Raw genomic sequence first — 15420 nt, forward strand, 5'->3', positions numbered from 1 at the left:
GGCTATGGCTCCTGGAACAGCTGAAGCCATTTCTAATGCCGTCACAGTGGGACCTGTGGGTACCGGTGCTGGTCCAAATGCGCCTCACGTGAAGTGGGCTATTTCGCAGTTTACAGCGCCCATCGAAGTCAACGGAATTGCTGTGAATTCTTTTAGAGACACTGGGTCAGATATTACCAGCGTGTCTCGTGATCTGGTTATGCCTATACAAATGCAGGATAAACCCATGAAAATTAGTCCTTTTGGTGTGAAAGAGATTCTTCAACCTACTGCTATTATTTCGATCTCGTACATGGGTTTTCAAGGAAAAATGTTGGTTATAGTGCATGACCCCAAAATGTGTAAAAGTCCTGTCTTGGTTGGTAATGACTTGGGATACCGGGTGTCCCAGCTACAACATATAACCAACGTGTGTTCCATCAAGGTTTCGTCCACCCAGGTACAGGGAATGGAGAACTGGGGAACAACACCCCAAAGTTTGAGAGTTGTGGAGAATCTTGTCCCGAATAGGGAGGGTGGAAGTTTGGCGCCTGATACTATAACTCCCAAAATTACTGAGACTGTTGGGACTGTAACACCTGAGGAATTGGTGGGGAGGAGGGTTGGCTTGATACGTATTGCCACTCCTTGTGTTAATGAGCCCTGCTCAGCGTCTGACGTCATCCCCAGAGTTCATCGAGTTGTTGTGCCTTCTTTTCAAAGTATGGACTCTGTTACCGTGACTTTACCAAAGGACTCAGTTTTGTCTCCATGGAACCAGCCTGACTTCCAGAGGAGTAATCCTGGTTGTGGGACTTTAACTCCCCGACCTGCAACTGGTGATTTGTTTACCTCCAAGGGTTGTACGGGGGAACCTTTTGATCTAGGTCTTAGACCCCAAGCTAGTGAAAGTTTTCTTTTGGGTGAAAATGTTGTGAGATCTGCAGTTTCAGCACAGCCGCTTGCAGAAAACCCCCTAGTAGCACAAACTGTGAACTATGCAAGTGTTACCTGTCAGCCAAACGCTGAGAGGCAAGCAGAAGGAGGGGGGTCACCTCCACCCAATCAAGCAGCTGTAAGAGCTTTTGAGTTTTTTGATCATTCTTTCCTAGGTTACCGGGAAGTTGCAGAAACTCCACCTTGTGAGACTGAGTTTATTTCTGTTGTGGCTAACAAAGAAATTCTTTGCCCACAGCTCAAGAACTTTAAAGACCCTGATGATGTGTTTATTGTGTTTCAAAAGATGTTTTGTAATGCAAATGTTTGTGTCAAGAAGAAAGTGAATTTGGTGGGTCTTTTACAGAATTTCAGTCCTAGGAAACAGTGTGATGATGTTAAGAGCAAAAATGTTTTCAGGTTTGCTTGGACTTCCATTTTGCCCAATCCCTGCGTTCCAAATCTGTTGGGTATGTTTAGAGGAAACTGGGAGGGATTGGAAGAACTTAATCTGATTTTTTCTGATTTGTGGCCAAAACGCCTTAAGCATGTGCAGAGTGTCTTGGCCCAATTGCAAGATCCAAACCTGACCGTAATAATGTCTAAATGTCAGTTTGCTCAAGGAGAAGTGGTGTATTTGGGATTTAGAGTTGGGTCTGGAAGCATTAAAACTCTGGAGGCTAAGATACAATGTATTCAAGAGTGGCCTCGCCCTGTGGTGGAAAAAGATGTGCAGTCCTTCATAGGGTTGGTAAATTATTACAGGCGGTTCATCAACCATTTTTCAACCCTGGCAGCTCCTCTCACCAACCTTTGCAAGAAATCCTTGCCAGTTAAGATAGAGTGGAATGAGGAGTGCCAAAGAGCTTTTGATTTGTTGAAACATGCACTGGTGAGCAATCAAGTCATGTTGGCCCCAGATCAGAGTCGGCCGTTTAAAGTACAGACGGACGCTAGTCAAACTGGATTGGGTGCCGTTTTGTTACAAGAAGATCAAGAGAAAAATTGGCGTCCCGTGGTTTATCTGAGTAAGAAATTGATAACCAGGGAACAAAATTATTCTACCATTGAAAAGGAGTGTTATGCTTTAGTCTGGGCTCTAACCAAACTGCGTCCCTATCTGTGGGGTACTTTCTTTGAAGTCCAGACTGATCACTCTCCACTGTGTTGGTTGGAAAGAGTAAAAAGTTCTAACCAGAAATTGGCCAGATGGAGTATGGCCTTGCAAGATTTCCAGTTTAAGGTCACTCACATTGCTGGAAAAGAAAATGTGGTTGCTGACACCCTTTCTAGGATGTACCAATCTGTTCCATGAAACATGAATGTGTATTCTGTCAACATCTTCTGCTGAGAAATTATCCTGAAACTGTGTAAATAGTGGATTGGGGGGGGGTGCTATTAGTGTGTGTGATTTAAAAAAGCTGTTGAAAAAACCCCTGGTCCAAGAAAATCTACCTCATTGTAAAAATAGTTTTGAGAGAATAGAGGGACTTAACCCTATATTCTCTCTAGGGGGGAGCGTGTAGTGAAGTTGCCATTGTTAGAAAAATCATTCCTTGGTCAAGAAGACGAGTGTGGCCTTGTGGGTATTCTGTCAGCCGCAAGGACCCTGGGAAAGTGAGTTGTGTATCTTTAAAACCCAGACTTTCTGGCTCCTTGCCATGAGAGGTTTATGGGAGGAAAGGGGTCCTTGATTAATGGAAGGTTTGGCACCTGGGTTGTGGGTGTGAATCTCTTCCTCCTTCCCGGAGGTTGTTTGTTTTCAAACTGCTGAGAATTGGGGATCTGGTTAATTTCCACAGGTGGGAGGAAGATTCTTTGATTAAGGGTTCAAGCCTAAATTGACCCAGCTGCAAAAGAATGAGCTGATCAAATTAAGACTCTTGATTGGCCAAAAGTTACGACGCAAAGTCAGAATTGTGGATAAAAGATCCAGGGATGTTTTGTTAGTTGCTCTCTGCCATTGCAAAATGCTAGATGCCATTGCTCTGCAATCCGCAAAGATGCCCGGCTGTAAGTTCCATCGTTAACAGCCGTTTCGTCCTTTTGAAATGGAAATCCTCTACCAGCTTCATTATACAACAACTTGAAAGGACTCTTGACTATTCTAACCGTGTTCTCTTTGTGAGTATGTATGAGCTAGTTATAATGTACAATGTTATTGTTTTCATGTTTGTAAGACTCTTAAGAAGTGCCTGTGGTCTTTCCACAAGTTTTCAGTTTTCTTTTTAAAATAAAAACTTTTAATTTAGAACCTGTTAGTGTGTTGGTGCCTTTTCCGGGGAACAGCTAATTCCAAGCCTTCTGCTTAGTCACGCTATACCGAGTGAACTTCTGCCTGCAAGCTTGTGGATGCAGCTTGTAAGGAGTGGGGATTGCCAGGGTAATTGGACACACTCTCCTCCCTGGGTGGTGTCTCTGGAATTCCCTGAACTAAAGGGAGTGGTGGCAGCCTTACCGGTGTGATTTCAGTCTGTGTTTGAAAAGTAACTTCCCTCGCCAACCTATTCCAGGAACCTGAATTGGCCGGAGAGCAGAGTCAGGGAGGGGGGAATGGGGTGGACGAGTGGAACCGTTACTACAATAATAATACATTTCTACTCAGGGCTTCATGCCCCTCCTATCTTCACAGTTCCTACTCATGATCAGTGATGCGCAAGTATCTTGGCAAGCATCTCACCATCATCTGTCAGGCATCCCTCTTGCAGGGTAATATAAGGCTGGCTTGCAAAGTGGCTCTTTGTGACATCAGATGGCAAACAGGGGCCAGGCTGCTGGGTTGTCAGGCAGCTGAATGAAGAAAAATAAAATCAGGGAGGTCAAAGTATGCTGGGATGAGGCCACCGTGGGTCGGGCCAGAGGGTGCTGTTGGGGTGTGTGGTTGCGCCTGCCCTTGTTCTGCATCTTGCTCCCCCGCCCCTTCCTTTAGCTGCTTGATAGAATCATAGCATGGTAGAGTTGGAAGGGATGCCAAGGGTCATCTAGTCCAACCCGCCAGGAATGCCAGGATCCTGCCCACAGTCAGCCCTGGCTGGGCTCCAAACTCCGACCTTCTTACCAGCCAAATGCACTGACCCCTTGCAATTCTGCATGGAGGGGAGAAAAAAGAGACAGAAACATTTTGCTTTCTCTCTCTCAGGACATGGATATGAGAGCCACACCATGCAGCCCTGTCCATAGCTCAAGGGCCGTCACAGGGAGGAGGGAGGAAGCTTGTTTTCTCCTTCTCCAGAGGCCCTCAGGACCTGAAGCCGTGGCTTCAAGCTACAAGAAAGGAGATTCTGACTCAGCTTCAGGAAAAACTTTCTGACAGGAAGAGCTGCTTGACAGTGGGAAGGAATCCTCAGGAGGCAGTAGACTCTCTTTCCTTGGAGGTTTTTCCACAGAGGTTGGATGGCCATCAGACATGGAGGCTTCAGCTGAGATCCCTGCACTGCAGGGGGTTGGACTAGATGACCCTCAGGGTCCCTCCCAACACAACAATTCTGTCATCCTATGATTTAAAGTGCTTCCCTCTCACAAATCTACAATTCCAAGAGCCTCTGACAAACTACAATTCCCTGGATCATTTAGTGGAAGACACCTGCTTTTTAGAACAGGGATGAGGAACCTGCAACTTGCGTTCCCTGATTTCCTAGGAACCAGGAATGGGAAGCTCAAGTGCTAACAGGATGCTTTCGGGGACCAGGGTGCATAAAATATTGTTCCAAAAGTTGAGTGTCTCCCCTCTCTCTGCTGAGCGGTGGCAAAACCCCATGGTGTTCCAGGCTCTCACCTCTGGAGGGTTGAGACTTGGCAGAGGCGGCCGTACCTTTAAGAAATACGGTTTATTCACCTGTTTACACCTTCAGTCTGCATGGGGGGGGGGAGAGTCCAGATCTTTCAGCAGAGTCTTTCCAAAGGGACTTGTCCCCCACAGCAGGGCAGCCAGCCTTCCCAAGTTGGGTTCCAGACTCTCTTCCTCCTCCTCCTCCTCTTCCTCCTTCTTCTTCCCAGCACCCCTTGCTCAAAACCTCTTTTTTCCTTCTACCTCACACCCAGTTATCCTGGCTCTTTCAAATCCCGTCTCTGTTCAGACCGCAGGGCAAGGGAGAAGCAGTTCTCTGGCATTTCCAGTTCAACTCTCCTTGTCCTTGAATTGTTTCCTAATGGCCCTCGCTTGGCCAGGTCCTTCTGCAATGGCTAGCCCAGCAATTCCTCTGCAGCTTGTATTTCTCCCTTCAAAACCCAAATAATCCCAAATCCTACCATCTATTAATTTCTAGGGTTTGGTGGGATCCTCCCTCAATCTATAACAATATTGTGTGATATTGTAACTAAGGTACATAATTCTCTTCGAATTCCAAAGGGAACGTTAAGCGGGGTGGGGGTGGGGGAGTGGAATTCTGGTGGAGAAGATTGGAGGAGACTTGGAAAGGGAGTCTGAATAATAATAATAATAATAATAATAATAATAATAAAAAATTTTATTTATATCCCGCCCTCCCCAGCTGAAGCTGGGCTCAGGGCGGCTAACAACAATCAAAATAATCCAACGATTCTAAAAACATTTCATTATAAAAATTAATTAAAATCAAATTGATGGCAACCATTAAGCAAAATTCTGTGCAGATTGCCAGAGGAGGAGGGGAGGCAGTTGAGAGTCGGTTGAGAGAGGTGGGTTCGGGGGGCACTTGGTGGGGGACGTCAAGCTGGGCTGGGCAGCTAATTAGCTTAGGATCAATAGTCCAGTCACCATCGCCCAAAAAGGAACGGAGACACAGCTCAAGGGAAGTAATAATACCACTCTATTCTGCCTTGGTCAGACCACACCTGGAATACTGTGTCCAATTCTGAGCACCCCAGTTTAAGAAGGATGTTGACATGCTGGAACGCGTGCAGAGGAGGGCAACCAAGATGATCCAGGGTCGCTTGAAGGAGCTGAGTATGTTTAGCCTGGAAAAGAGGAGACTGAGAGGAGCTATGATAGCAGCCTTCAAATATCTGAATGGCTGTCCCATAGAGGAGGGAGTATACGGTACTTGTTTTCTCCTGCTCTGGAGGGTAGGACTCGAGGCAATGGCTTCAAGTTACATGAAAGGAGATTCTGACTAGACATTTGGAAAAACTTTCTCACGGTAAGAGCTGTTCGACAGTGGAATGGTCTCCCTTGGGTGGTGGTGGTGGACTCTCCTTCCTTGGAGATTTTTAAACAGAGGTTGGGTGGCCATCTGTCATGGATGCTTTAGCCACGATTTCTGCATTGTAGGGGGTTGGATTAGATGACCCTTGGTGTCCCTTCCGCTTCTACAATTCTAATATTCTATTATTCTATGATTCCTCAGATGTAAGTCCTACTGAAGTCCATGGAGGACATTTTTAGGGGAAGAAAATGCTACGGAGTAAACCCTACACAGACAGACAGATGCCAAGAACAACTCCCAGGTAAGTGTGTGTAGGATCACAGCTCTTTTGTGCCTTATTTTTCTCATCTACTCAAGTTCTCTTTATACTTCACCACAAAAGTATTTCAAGGCCCAGGAACTTCTATTAACATTTATTTATAACAAATTCCTTGGAACTATTAATATTTCGGGGTTTATGCTTAGAGATGTAACTGCATGAAGTAAGATCAGGCATTCCATCAGAGGTCAGCTCTGGAAGATGCAGCTGTATGTTTTGGTGCAAGTGCTCTAATCAGATCCACAAAGTCCGTTTTTTCAATGCATGCTCTGCACACTTCTCCCCAGCTGTCCAGGATCTTCCTCAGCTCAGCCACTTTCATCTTAGAGAGATCTACCGCTGTTAAATCCAGTTCCATTTCTGTAAAAACAAAAAACCTGAATCATAAGCTCTATTAATTTTATTTGTGGTATTATAAACAAGGAGCTCGTGATCCTATGCATGTTCGAGGAGAATATTGCTTTTCCAGCTAGCCTGCTCATGCTACAGGACGCCTCCAGCAGGCAGACAGATGCCCATGGAATCTCACAAGGAAGGAATCTGGAATCTGCCCATGGAATCTCACAAGGAAGGGATCACAAGGAAGGGCTGGAATCCCTCGCACTTGGTATACCCCCCATGAACATTTGGTTATCAAACCTAATATATTTCGACAGATCTATTATTTCCCCCACTCCTTTCTAAACGCCATCCAAGGTATCTTGCAGCAGTGAATTCCATGTATTCCATTCTGGGCCCAATCCACGTGGGGCAGTTCGGCCCAGAAAATGAGGCAAGTCCCGCCCACATCTTATTTCCGCAGGGGTCAACGGGACAGAATCTCCCTTGGGTCTTTGGGCCCCCATGGGAGGTTGACGGGAGTCAGGCCTATTTAAGGCTTCCCCCTTCAGAGTTTAGGGCCATTTTGCTCCAGAAGCTTAACCCTCAGGTTCAGAGGCAATTGTGGGGGCCGACGTCACATGCGTGACTTCAGGATGTCTGGAGGAGTGAAGCCAAAGTTGTTGGCCGTGTGGCTTCAATGGTCCTCCTCCTCCTCCTGGTGCTGCCACCCGTCTGTGGCAGGAGGAGGAGGAGTTGGCCATTGGAGCTGCTTTTGGACATTAGGGGGGACACTGCTACCCAAAAAATATTAGGGGGGAGGGCTCAGCCCCCAGGAGCTGGTGCCCCTGCTCAGCTTAGAGCCTTTACTGTGCTATCTGGATTGCTGGTTGACAGGGCAGGAAAGGAATTTTTTCTCTCAAACTGATAGGCTCTTGGATGGGAGTTTTTCCACCATTCCCTCAGTAAAACACATGACCCTTTTTTGTTGTTTTTTGTTAGGGGGAATAATGTATGTATAGGGGTGGGAATGGCATTGGGCAGGATCAACGGAGTGAAGCCAGGTATCCCTAAGGGGCCTGAGGGGCGAATTTGCCTGGCATGCCCCAAGCTCAGGTTGGGTCTTTGCCTGGTGGGAATCCTCACCCGGCTGCCCAGTCAGATCTTGCCAGCTTGGCTTGCACCACAACAGGGCTCAGCACTGTGGCATGGTTGGTCCAAACCCAGGGGATCCCATTCATAGGCGCCGACTCCATGGGGCCTGAGGGGGCTCGAGCCCCCTCAAAAAAAATTTTTGGGGGGCTCAGCCCCCCCAATAATCTCGGGCGCCCTTCCAGCAGAGCGCCGCCGCCGTCCCCGCCTCCTCCCCACCTGCTCCCTCGCCAGCCAGCCAGCCAGCCGCGCGCCCTAGTCGGAGAGCCCCGGCCGTCCCCCGCGAGATTAGGGAATCCCCGGGGGTGGGGGCTCCTGCCTCGCTGCTTCGCAGCACCACCGCCACTGCCAAGGCACTGCTGGGGGGAATTTCCTTCCTCCTGGCGGTTTCAGCGGTTTAGGGCCGGAGCGGAGGGGGCTCGCCCTCTCTTCTCCGGCTAGCCCCACGTTTCCCGCATATCAGCTGTTCCGGAGCTGATTTATAGGCGCAGCACGCTCTCCCCTATTTGCTCACGAGGAGGCGGCACCACTTTATTTGCATATTCATGAGCTTATTTATTATTCATGAGCTTTCCCGGGCCCCCCCAATATTTTTTATAAGTCCGCGTCCCTGATCCCATTCCACCAGCAGCGGGGGAGTTGATGGCAAACCGATGCTGGCGCTATTGCCACGCTGACCTGCACCCTGCATTCTGCAGCCCATAAAGAACTGGCCTGATTTCATCCCAACACCTGGAGTCTTGTCAGTTCATTGGCTGCTCTTCTGCGTAATGTGCTGGCCAGGACAATGATGGACATTGTGTAAAGAAGCACTTTTTTTGTTAGTCCTCATTCTAACTGATAGAAATTATATTTTCAAAAATGCAAGGGATAAGCTAAAACTTGCTTCTTTGCTCCAGCAGCCCTGGGTACAGCCTGAAATCTGCATAGTGACTAGGAGAGCCTGAACCAAAAGCCCAAGCAATTTTGTGCATGTTTATACAAAAGTAAGTTCCACTGTATTTCATGGCATATGCTCCCAGGCAGTGCTTTTCGTCTAGATGAAAAGGTGCCGGAACGCACCTCCCTCAAAGAGGGAAAGGTGGTCTCCCCACAAGCCTGCCTCAGCTGAGCACCTTAATGAGCTCCCCCCCCCCCGGCTCAGAGTGGGGGGGGGCTTGCTCAGCTGAGGTGGGGCTTTCCTGTGCATCAGCTGTTAGCTGGGAGGCTGAAGAACCTCAGCAAAGCTCCGCTGAACATCCAAGTCACAAGGGGACCCACTCTGGGGCCCGTACAGGATGTCCTTGTGAGCCGGAGGTGCAACGGGGCTTTGCTGAGGCTGGTCAGGTCTCTCCCCCTACTTCCAAGACCCAGCTGAGAGGTGCTGAAATGCCTTTCCAGCGCATTCTGGTTAAAAAAAGGCCCTGCTACCAGGTAAGTGTGCTTTGGATTGCAACCTGGCTGCCCTCTCTTCAACCTACCACATTCTTGAAAAAACATAATTCCCCATGTTGAAAATAGCAATAGAAAAAGCCTCTCATTGCTGCCAATCACAGAGTCTAGGTTCTAATTTCCACGCCCCGTTTGCAGATCATGGCCAAGTGCGAATGAGTGAGTCCGTGCAGCACAAATCCCAGCCTGCTTCTCTTCTTCCCTGATCCTGCAGATGCCCAGAGCTAAGCCATGGTTTGGTTTAGTGCCATGTCTGAACCTGGGCTCCTTTGTCTCCAATATGCCTATTTTGCTATGCCCTCCTCTGTTTCGCACAGGGATTTCATCATACCGTATTTGAGCTCACAGATTTGAATGTCGATTTTCTTCAGCTTCTCACAGATCTTTGGCACAGGTATGTGAGCACTCATTGGGCGGCTGACTTCACCAATTATCTTGGTTGCTGCATCACTTGTGGCTCCGATGTAGTAGCACTACAAGAATAGAAATCTTGTCAGTACCAGTGCAGAGTTAGGGCTCACTCATACTTCCGCTTGCCTCGTGCCTAGAAAGCACGGGTCCAAGTGGTTCTGCCTTTGCTCTGCTGCTTTCCTCTGGAAAACCTGCTCTTTAGCACTAATTGGAACAACTGGAGCAAATCTTTGGGAAGCCTGAAGCAGTTTGCTCTGATTCATCACTAAAGGTCCTGCTTCCCTGGGGGAAAGTGGCTTCCCTCTTCCTCCTCTCCCATGCATGCACTCTACCTTTAAAGCACATTTTTGCTCCTCAAAGGATTCTGGGCACTGTAGCTTGTTGCTGGGAGCTATAGCTCTGTGAGGGGAGAACTACAGTTCCTTTCAGGAAAAGAATGTGCTTTGTGTGTGTGAAAATAGAATCCCTGTGACCCACTTGTGTGGGGTGAATCACAAAGGAATCGGCCAGGTGCCTGGATTCAAAGTGTGGGACTAAACTAACTCTCTAGCTAGAGAGAGCCCCTAGTTGCAGAGTTTAAACTCACAAAGTCAAGCAGGACAGTGAAGTATAGGAATATAGGCTGCCAAAACCTTTTATATATCCCTTTTAGACCTCTTGCAAAGCACTCCCCTCTCTCTATCCCTCCTGCAATGAACAGACCACACACTCTTAAGCTTGAAATGCTTTACTTACAAAACATTCCAAAGGTCTGATTCACGCATTTATCCAAATAGCAGCAAGAAGAGCACAGGCAGAATACTCATGAGTTGAAAATACAGAAAGTTGGCTTGGAGCTTGCCCTGGCATGTCTTCCTTGGTTGGTTACATGGCATGGAAAGAGAAGGAACAGGGAGAGAAAGCTCCACTTCCTCCCTCATTGGAAAAGGGGAGGGGGTGACCAGGCGGAGTCTAGGAATCTAACTCTGTGCAGTCTTACCCTTCATGCATTAACTGGCACTCACACATAGTTATGTTTGACTGCAATCTCCCAGGCTATGAATGTGCTTTTACGGTAAAGTGTGTACACACAGCCTAAGCACTGGAAGCATTCCCAAGGGGGGAAAGAGTACGAAGTCATACCAAGCGGTTTTCTTTTCCTTTTGTGTTCATGCAGCTCCTGACTAATTCATTCTCAATAGAAGCCACGGAGAAATCAGAGTGCTTTTCTTTTAAAGAACTATAAAATCTTTTCAAAAAATCTTGACACACTGTGTAAGAAAAAGGTAAAATATAAAATAACAGACACACCCAGAGTGCTTTGGTCAAAGAGATCGACAGAAAACAAAGTGGAAAATAAATTTTAAAATGACTAGCTTCACACAGAATGGCTTGCCATTCTTGCAGCGCATGCACATCTGATCTGGAAATGGCCCCATGCTGAGGTGCTTATTATTGCCTTCCAGTGACGCCACTTAGGCCCCCTACTCATCACTGTGTCCCAGGGAAAGACCCTTGCCTTTCCCTTGAGGACAGCAGCAGGGGGCATTCCAGGGGTCAGACAGAAGTGCTGGGCAGGGCTAGAGATGAGAAGGCCTGGAGGGGTGGGGAGGGGAAAAACTGGGGGGGGGAGATTTCCCCATATTTTTTGGAAATAATTGGGGGGAAATGGAAAAAATGGGGCAAGGGTGGGACTGGGGCTTCTCCCCATTCCCCTCACCCCGGCCAGGCTTTGCCTCTGTTGTGAAGCCACAGACAAAAGGAGGTGGAACGAAAGATCACAGGATCAGAGTTGGAAGGGACCTTGAGGGTCAACCCCCTGCAATACCATGGACCTCAAACCCACAACTCTGAGATTAAGAGTCTCAGGCTCTGCCAACTGAACTATCCTAGGCCTTTTTTAACATAATTTTTAATAGTAAATAATAGTAATAATAATCATAATCATCATCTTTCTTCAGTAGGCAATGTTGCAACCACACAAAAGTCTGAGGTTTCAACCCCCACCCCTCACAGGTCACTTCATCAAGGCAAGCAAGAGGGCACACACTAAGGAATCCAGGCACACACAATGTGCACGGGGGGAGTGTGCATTCCCTTTTCCAGCGACTTCCAGGTTGCAGCAATGTGCACAACCGTGTGTGCATTGAACAAGCATAAAACGGTTGTTGCCATACCCTCCAAGTGTCCCTATTTCCAATCCCAGCTTTGATTTGATCCTGGAATGTCCCCATTTCTCCCACCAGTGCTGCCACTGCCAGTGGATGAGCGACTGGGTGGCAGCAGTGGCGACTGCAAGGCAGCATCCCATGGCCTCACCATGGCCAGGGCTGCCGGTTTCCTCCCTTGGGCAACTCATAGCGGCTGCTGGAGGCAGGAGAGGAGCCCAGCCTTGCCTGATGCTCTGAGAGGCAGGCCGAGGGCAGGGTTGCCCTGGGAGGGAACAAAGGGGCAGAAGAGCAGAGTCTTGCTTTAAACAAAAAATGCTTTGTGCATCCACGGCTAATCTTGCCCCTTTCTAAATTTATTTCTTGGGTATTTTTCTTTTTGTAAATCTTCCGAAGAATAAAATAAAATCGGGACTAAAGGGTTTTCTCAGGACAGTGGAGGGCACGTGTTCTGTGCCCTGTAGTGGTGTTGGCACCCACAGGGGCATAGGAAGGGGGCGCGGGGCACCCTGGGTGTCATCCTGAAGGGGGGGTGACATTTGGCACGCACCCCCTGCCCACGACTCCCCCAAGCCCAGCGGGCAGCAAAGCGGCTGCTGCAGCTCTCCCCCTTCCCCTCGCTTGCTGTAGGCTTGGAAGTCGCAAGGGGGCAGCCCCCAGGGGGGATCGCGCAGCCGTACCGAGATCCGCCCTGGGGAGGATTGCCATGCCAAGATAGGTCCTGTGGGCGGTTTGTCCCCACCCCCGTGGGCAGATCGCTTGCCCCTGGGTGCATGGTATGTGTGCCCCTCTGGGTGCCAGAGCACCCAGCTCCACCACTGGGTGCTCACCCTTCTTCTGACAGGACATGCTTTGCAGAGGGCGAGAAAGAAATTGGGGGTGGAGAGTGGGAGGGGAGAAATGTCCCTATTTTCTTTCACCTGAGGAATGTTGGAGGGTTTGTGTTGCCGGCACGACAATCCTCCCTTTGGCGCCTGGGGTTCCCTACCCCTTGTAGGACAGCCCTGCTGTTACTGTGCAGGGCTGGCATTAAGGGGGGGGGGCAGTTGGTGACTCTTGGGCAGGATCTGGCCCTTACACTGACCCATCGTGGCTACCAGAAAAAGCCAGAAAGTTGTTGGGAGGCATAGGACCTAAAGGAGTCAGCGAAGATTACACTCAGTGTGAAGAAAGCCCACCACTTATATTCCTAGGCTGCTTCTTGCCCCCAAATGCCTTTCAGGTCACCTCCTCTATATAGCCAAATAAAAACAATGTGGTTCTCTTGCTTATAGATGGACATCATTTTCGGAAGAGGGCTTGGATATGCACACTGATCCTCATACACACAGGTGATCTTCTCTATTATGTGAAAAATAAAAAAAAATATTTCTCGCTACTGCCAAAGAGAACATTTAATTCATCTTTATTCAACACAATTAATCTATCACTTGATTGAAATGAAACCTCCAGTTTACAATAAATATTAAAGATATCAATAGAGACAGTAAAAAAAAAGAAACATTTAAATTAAAACAGTAAATGAAGTTCACTTCCCATATTGTAGAAGAAACTACAAAAACGCAGTTGGAAATATCCAGTACTTATTCTTCTGTCCAGTTCCTCTAGAGGTAGGTTCTTTTATTTGTTTCAGAATTTCATAAAAGGTCGATAGATCATTTGAAAACTAAGTGGTTGCTGGCCTGTGCAGACAAGTTTGCTACCTATAGGGTAGCTTTATTTATATGAACTAGCAGAGAGAAAGTTGTGATCTATGTTTTATCATACCACAGGCAACAGCTCTTGATCATGTAGCTGGCTTTCTCTGGTTCTTTAATGGGAAAGAATCAGTCCTTCTGTGTGAACCAGTGAGCCCCTTCCTGGGTCCAATTCCAGGACAGCAGAAACAGCTACTGGTTGAATCCCCCCCCCCCAATTGAGAAGGACCCCAATTAATGCAGCACCGTGCCACCATCCAGCAGATTTGGACATTGTTAAAGGCCCTGGGAAAGTGTGCTCACTTAGGTTATGTTGTGGTGCTTTTGCTTCACTGCAGATCATGAGTTCAAATCCTGAGGACCATCGCACTGGGCTCTAGAGCATGTCATGAATTTCTCTGATACTCCAGTCCCTCCTGAGTGGATGTACGCTGATTCTGAAAACACACTTGCTAAAGGAGTGCTTTTAATCCCCTGCCCTTAGGTTGCCAATACGAAAAAGGAGCTGGTGTTTCATCACCTGTTTCACAAAACCCTTATTTTGAACCATGATCCTATTCTGAAGGCTCAAACCATTCAAAACATAGTTCCTTACACATAACTGAGTTCTCAGTGAGGGCGTGTTGTTATTATTAAATTTGTATTCTGCCTTCCATGCAAAGATCTCAGGGCTATTCACAGCATAAAAATAAAAACTCTAAACACATAATGAAAACATGAATGAAAACAAATCCATATATCCCCTCCCAAATATATACTAGTTGTAAACCTCTGAGGTTTACAATCAAGTGGTATATACGTTTTATAAAATAAAATGGGACTTCTGCACTGAGCATCAACTTGTAACCCAGTGATGGCCAAACTCGTCCCTCCAGCTGTTTTGGGACTACAATGCCCATCAGGCATCAGCTTACAGGACCAGTGGTCAGGGATGATGGGAGTTGTAGTCCCAAAACAGCTGGAGGGCTGAGTTTGTCCAAATCTTGTATTTTGACATGCAGATCTACTTAAAAGCTATCATTTAAAAAGCAGCAAAAAAGGGGGGAAATGGTCCAGCCCGAATGTAAATCGCACTGTGTGAGGAGGTCCCATCAACAGCAACATTGACAGCAGGGAGTTAGTATTGTGCCACAGCTGCAAGCTTTGGAAAACAAACAAACGTTCCAATTTTGCACCATTTAGAAGAACTGCAACAAACACAAACAGGCATTTTTTATTTTTTTATTTAATTTAATAAACTGCCCTTCACTTGGGGATCACAGGGTGGCTTTACAACACAAAAGCACGTGCCATAACACAGCACACTGGCGGCTGACTGGGAGCCCTTTAAACCTCAGGCCAAACGGATGTGTGGTTGTGTGTTGCGTGTTTTCCTCCATGTGTGGCGTATAAAGTGGGCCTGTCCCATATTCCAGTGCGAAATGCCACGTCCTGCGTTTCGTCCCGTATCCCGGGTCTCTTCTCCCTCTCTCTTTCCACGTGCCGGTGTGTGGGGAAGGTCTTGCCTTTAAGCTCCGGAGAGCCAAGCACAGGCGGGTGTACAGATTCACGTGTATGTGCGTGCACACGTGCGCGTGCGGGACTGCCATGCGCTCCTCTCAGGTCCCTCCCCGCCCCCTATTTCGTGGGTCGTGACCCCGCAGCCTCCCCCCCCCCAGCCCCTCACCTTCGCACGGAGCTTCTGCGCCCCTCGCGGGGCTAGAGGCGGAGGCGAGGCCGAGGCAGAGCGCCACGGCGACGCAGCAAGGGAGGCCCCCCGGCCGAGGCGGCCGCAACATGGCTGCGTCTGCGGCACCTGATCTCGCGAGAGTTCCGTCCGCCCACCGAGAACGTCACGCCGCGACGCCGATTTTTAATGTTTTTTATTTTGCTGCCTCCGTCTGTGCGCTTCTTCCGGTTACGGAAGC

General features: G+C 48.2%; 1 protein-coding gene and 1 long non-coding RNA gene across 3 annotated transcripts; one reads left to right on the forward strand and one right to left on the reverse strand.

Annotated features, from left to right (window-relative positions):
* Positions 1-5577: 5577 nt before the first annotated feature.
* LOC309541917 lies at positions 5578-9731 on the forward strand. 2 transcript variants are annotated; one of them, XR_014224001.1, is made up of 3 exons: positions 5578-6032; positions 6240-6339; positions 9576-9731. It is a non-coding gene; the product is annotated as an uncharacterized lncRNA (long non-coding RNA). The 2 variants fall into 2 exon arrangements; XR_014224002.1 differs by lacking the exon at positions 9576-9731 and adding an exon at positions 7014-7908.
* CDNF (cerebral dopamine neurotrophic factor) lies at positions 6436-15327 on the reverse strand. Its single transcript, XM_082240182.1, has 4 exons — positions 15180-15327; positions 10792-10919; positions 9590-9731; positions 6436-6717 (listed from the first exon to the last, which is right to left on the reverse strand). Exons 1-4 carry the CDS (start codon positions 15289-15291, stop codon positions 6539-6541), a joined length of 561 nt encoding a protein of 186 aa, XP_082096308.1. The 5' UTR covers positions 15292-15327; the 3' UTR covers positions 6436-6538.
* Positions 15328-15420: the final 93 nt, after the last annotated feature.

The sequence above is a fragment of the Podarcis vaucheri genome (assembly GCF_965113315.1).
Source record: "Podarcis vaucheri genome assembly, chromosome: 10".
Classification (NCBI taxonomy): Eukaryota; Metazoa; Chordata; class Lepidosauria; order Squamata; family Lacertidae; genus Podarcis; species Podarcis vaucheri.

What these genes read in the sequence shown, in the direction of transcription:
- CDNF (XM_082240182.1), bottom strand. Translation starts at nt 15,291, where the DNA reads ATGTTGCGGCCGCCTCGGCCGGGGGGCCTCCCTTGCTGCGTCGCCGTG. An exon ending in CGCAGAAGCTCCGTGCGAAG is followed by an intron (nt 10,920 to 15,179) that starts GTGAGGGGCTGG and finishes TTTCTTACACAG; the next exon opens with TGTGTCAAGATTTTTTGAAA. An exon ending in AAGGAAAAGAAAACCGCTTG is followed by an intron (nt 9,732 to 10,791) that starts GTATGACTTCGT and finishes CTATTCTTGTAG; the next exon opens with TGCTACTACATCGGAGCCAC.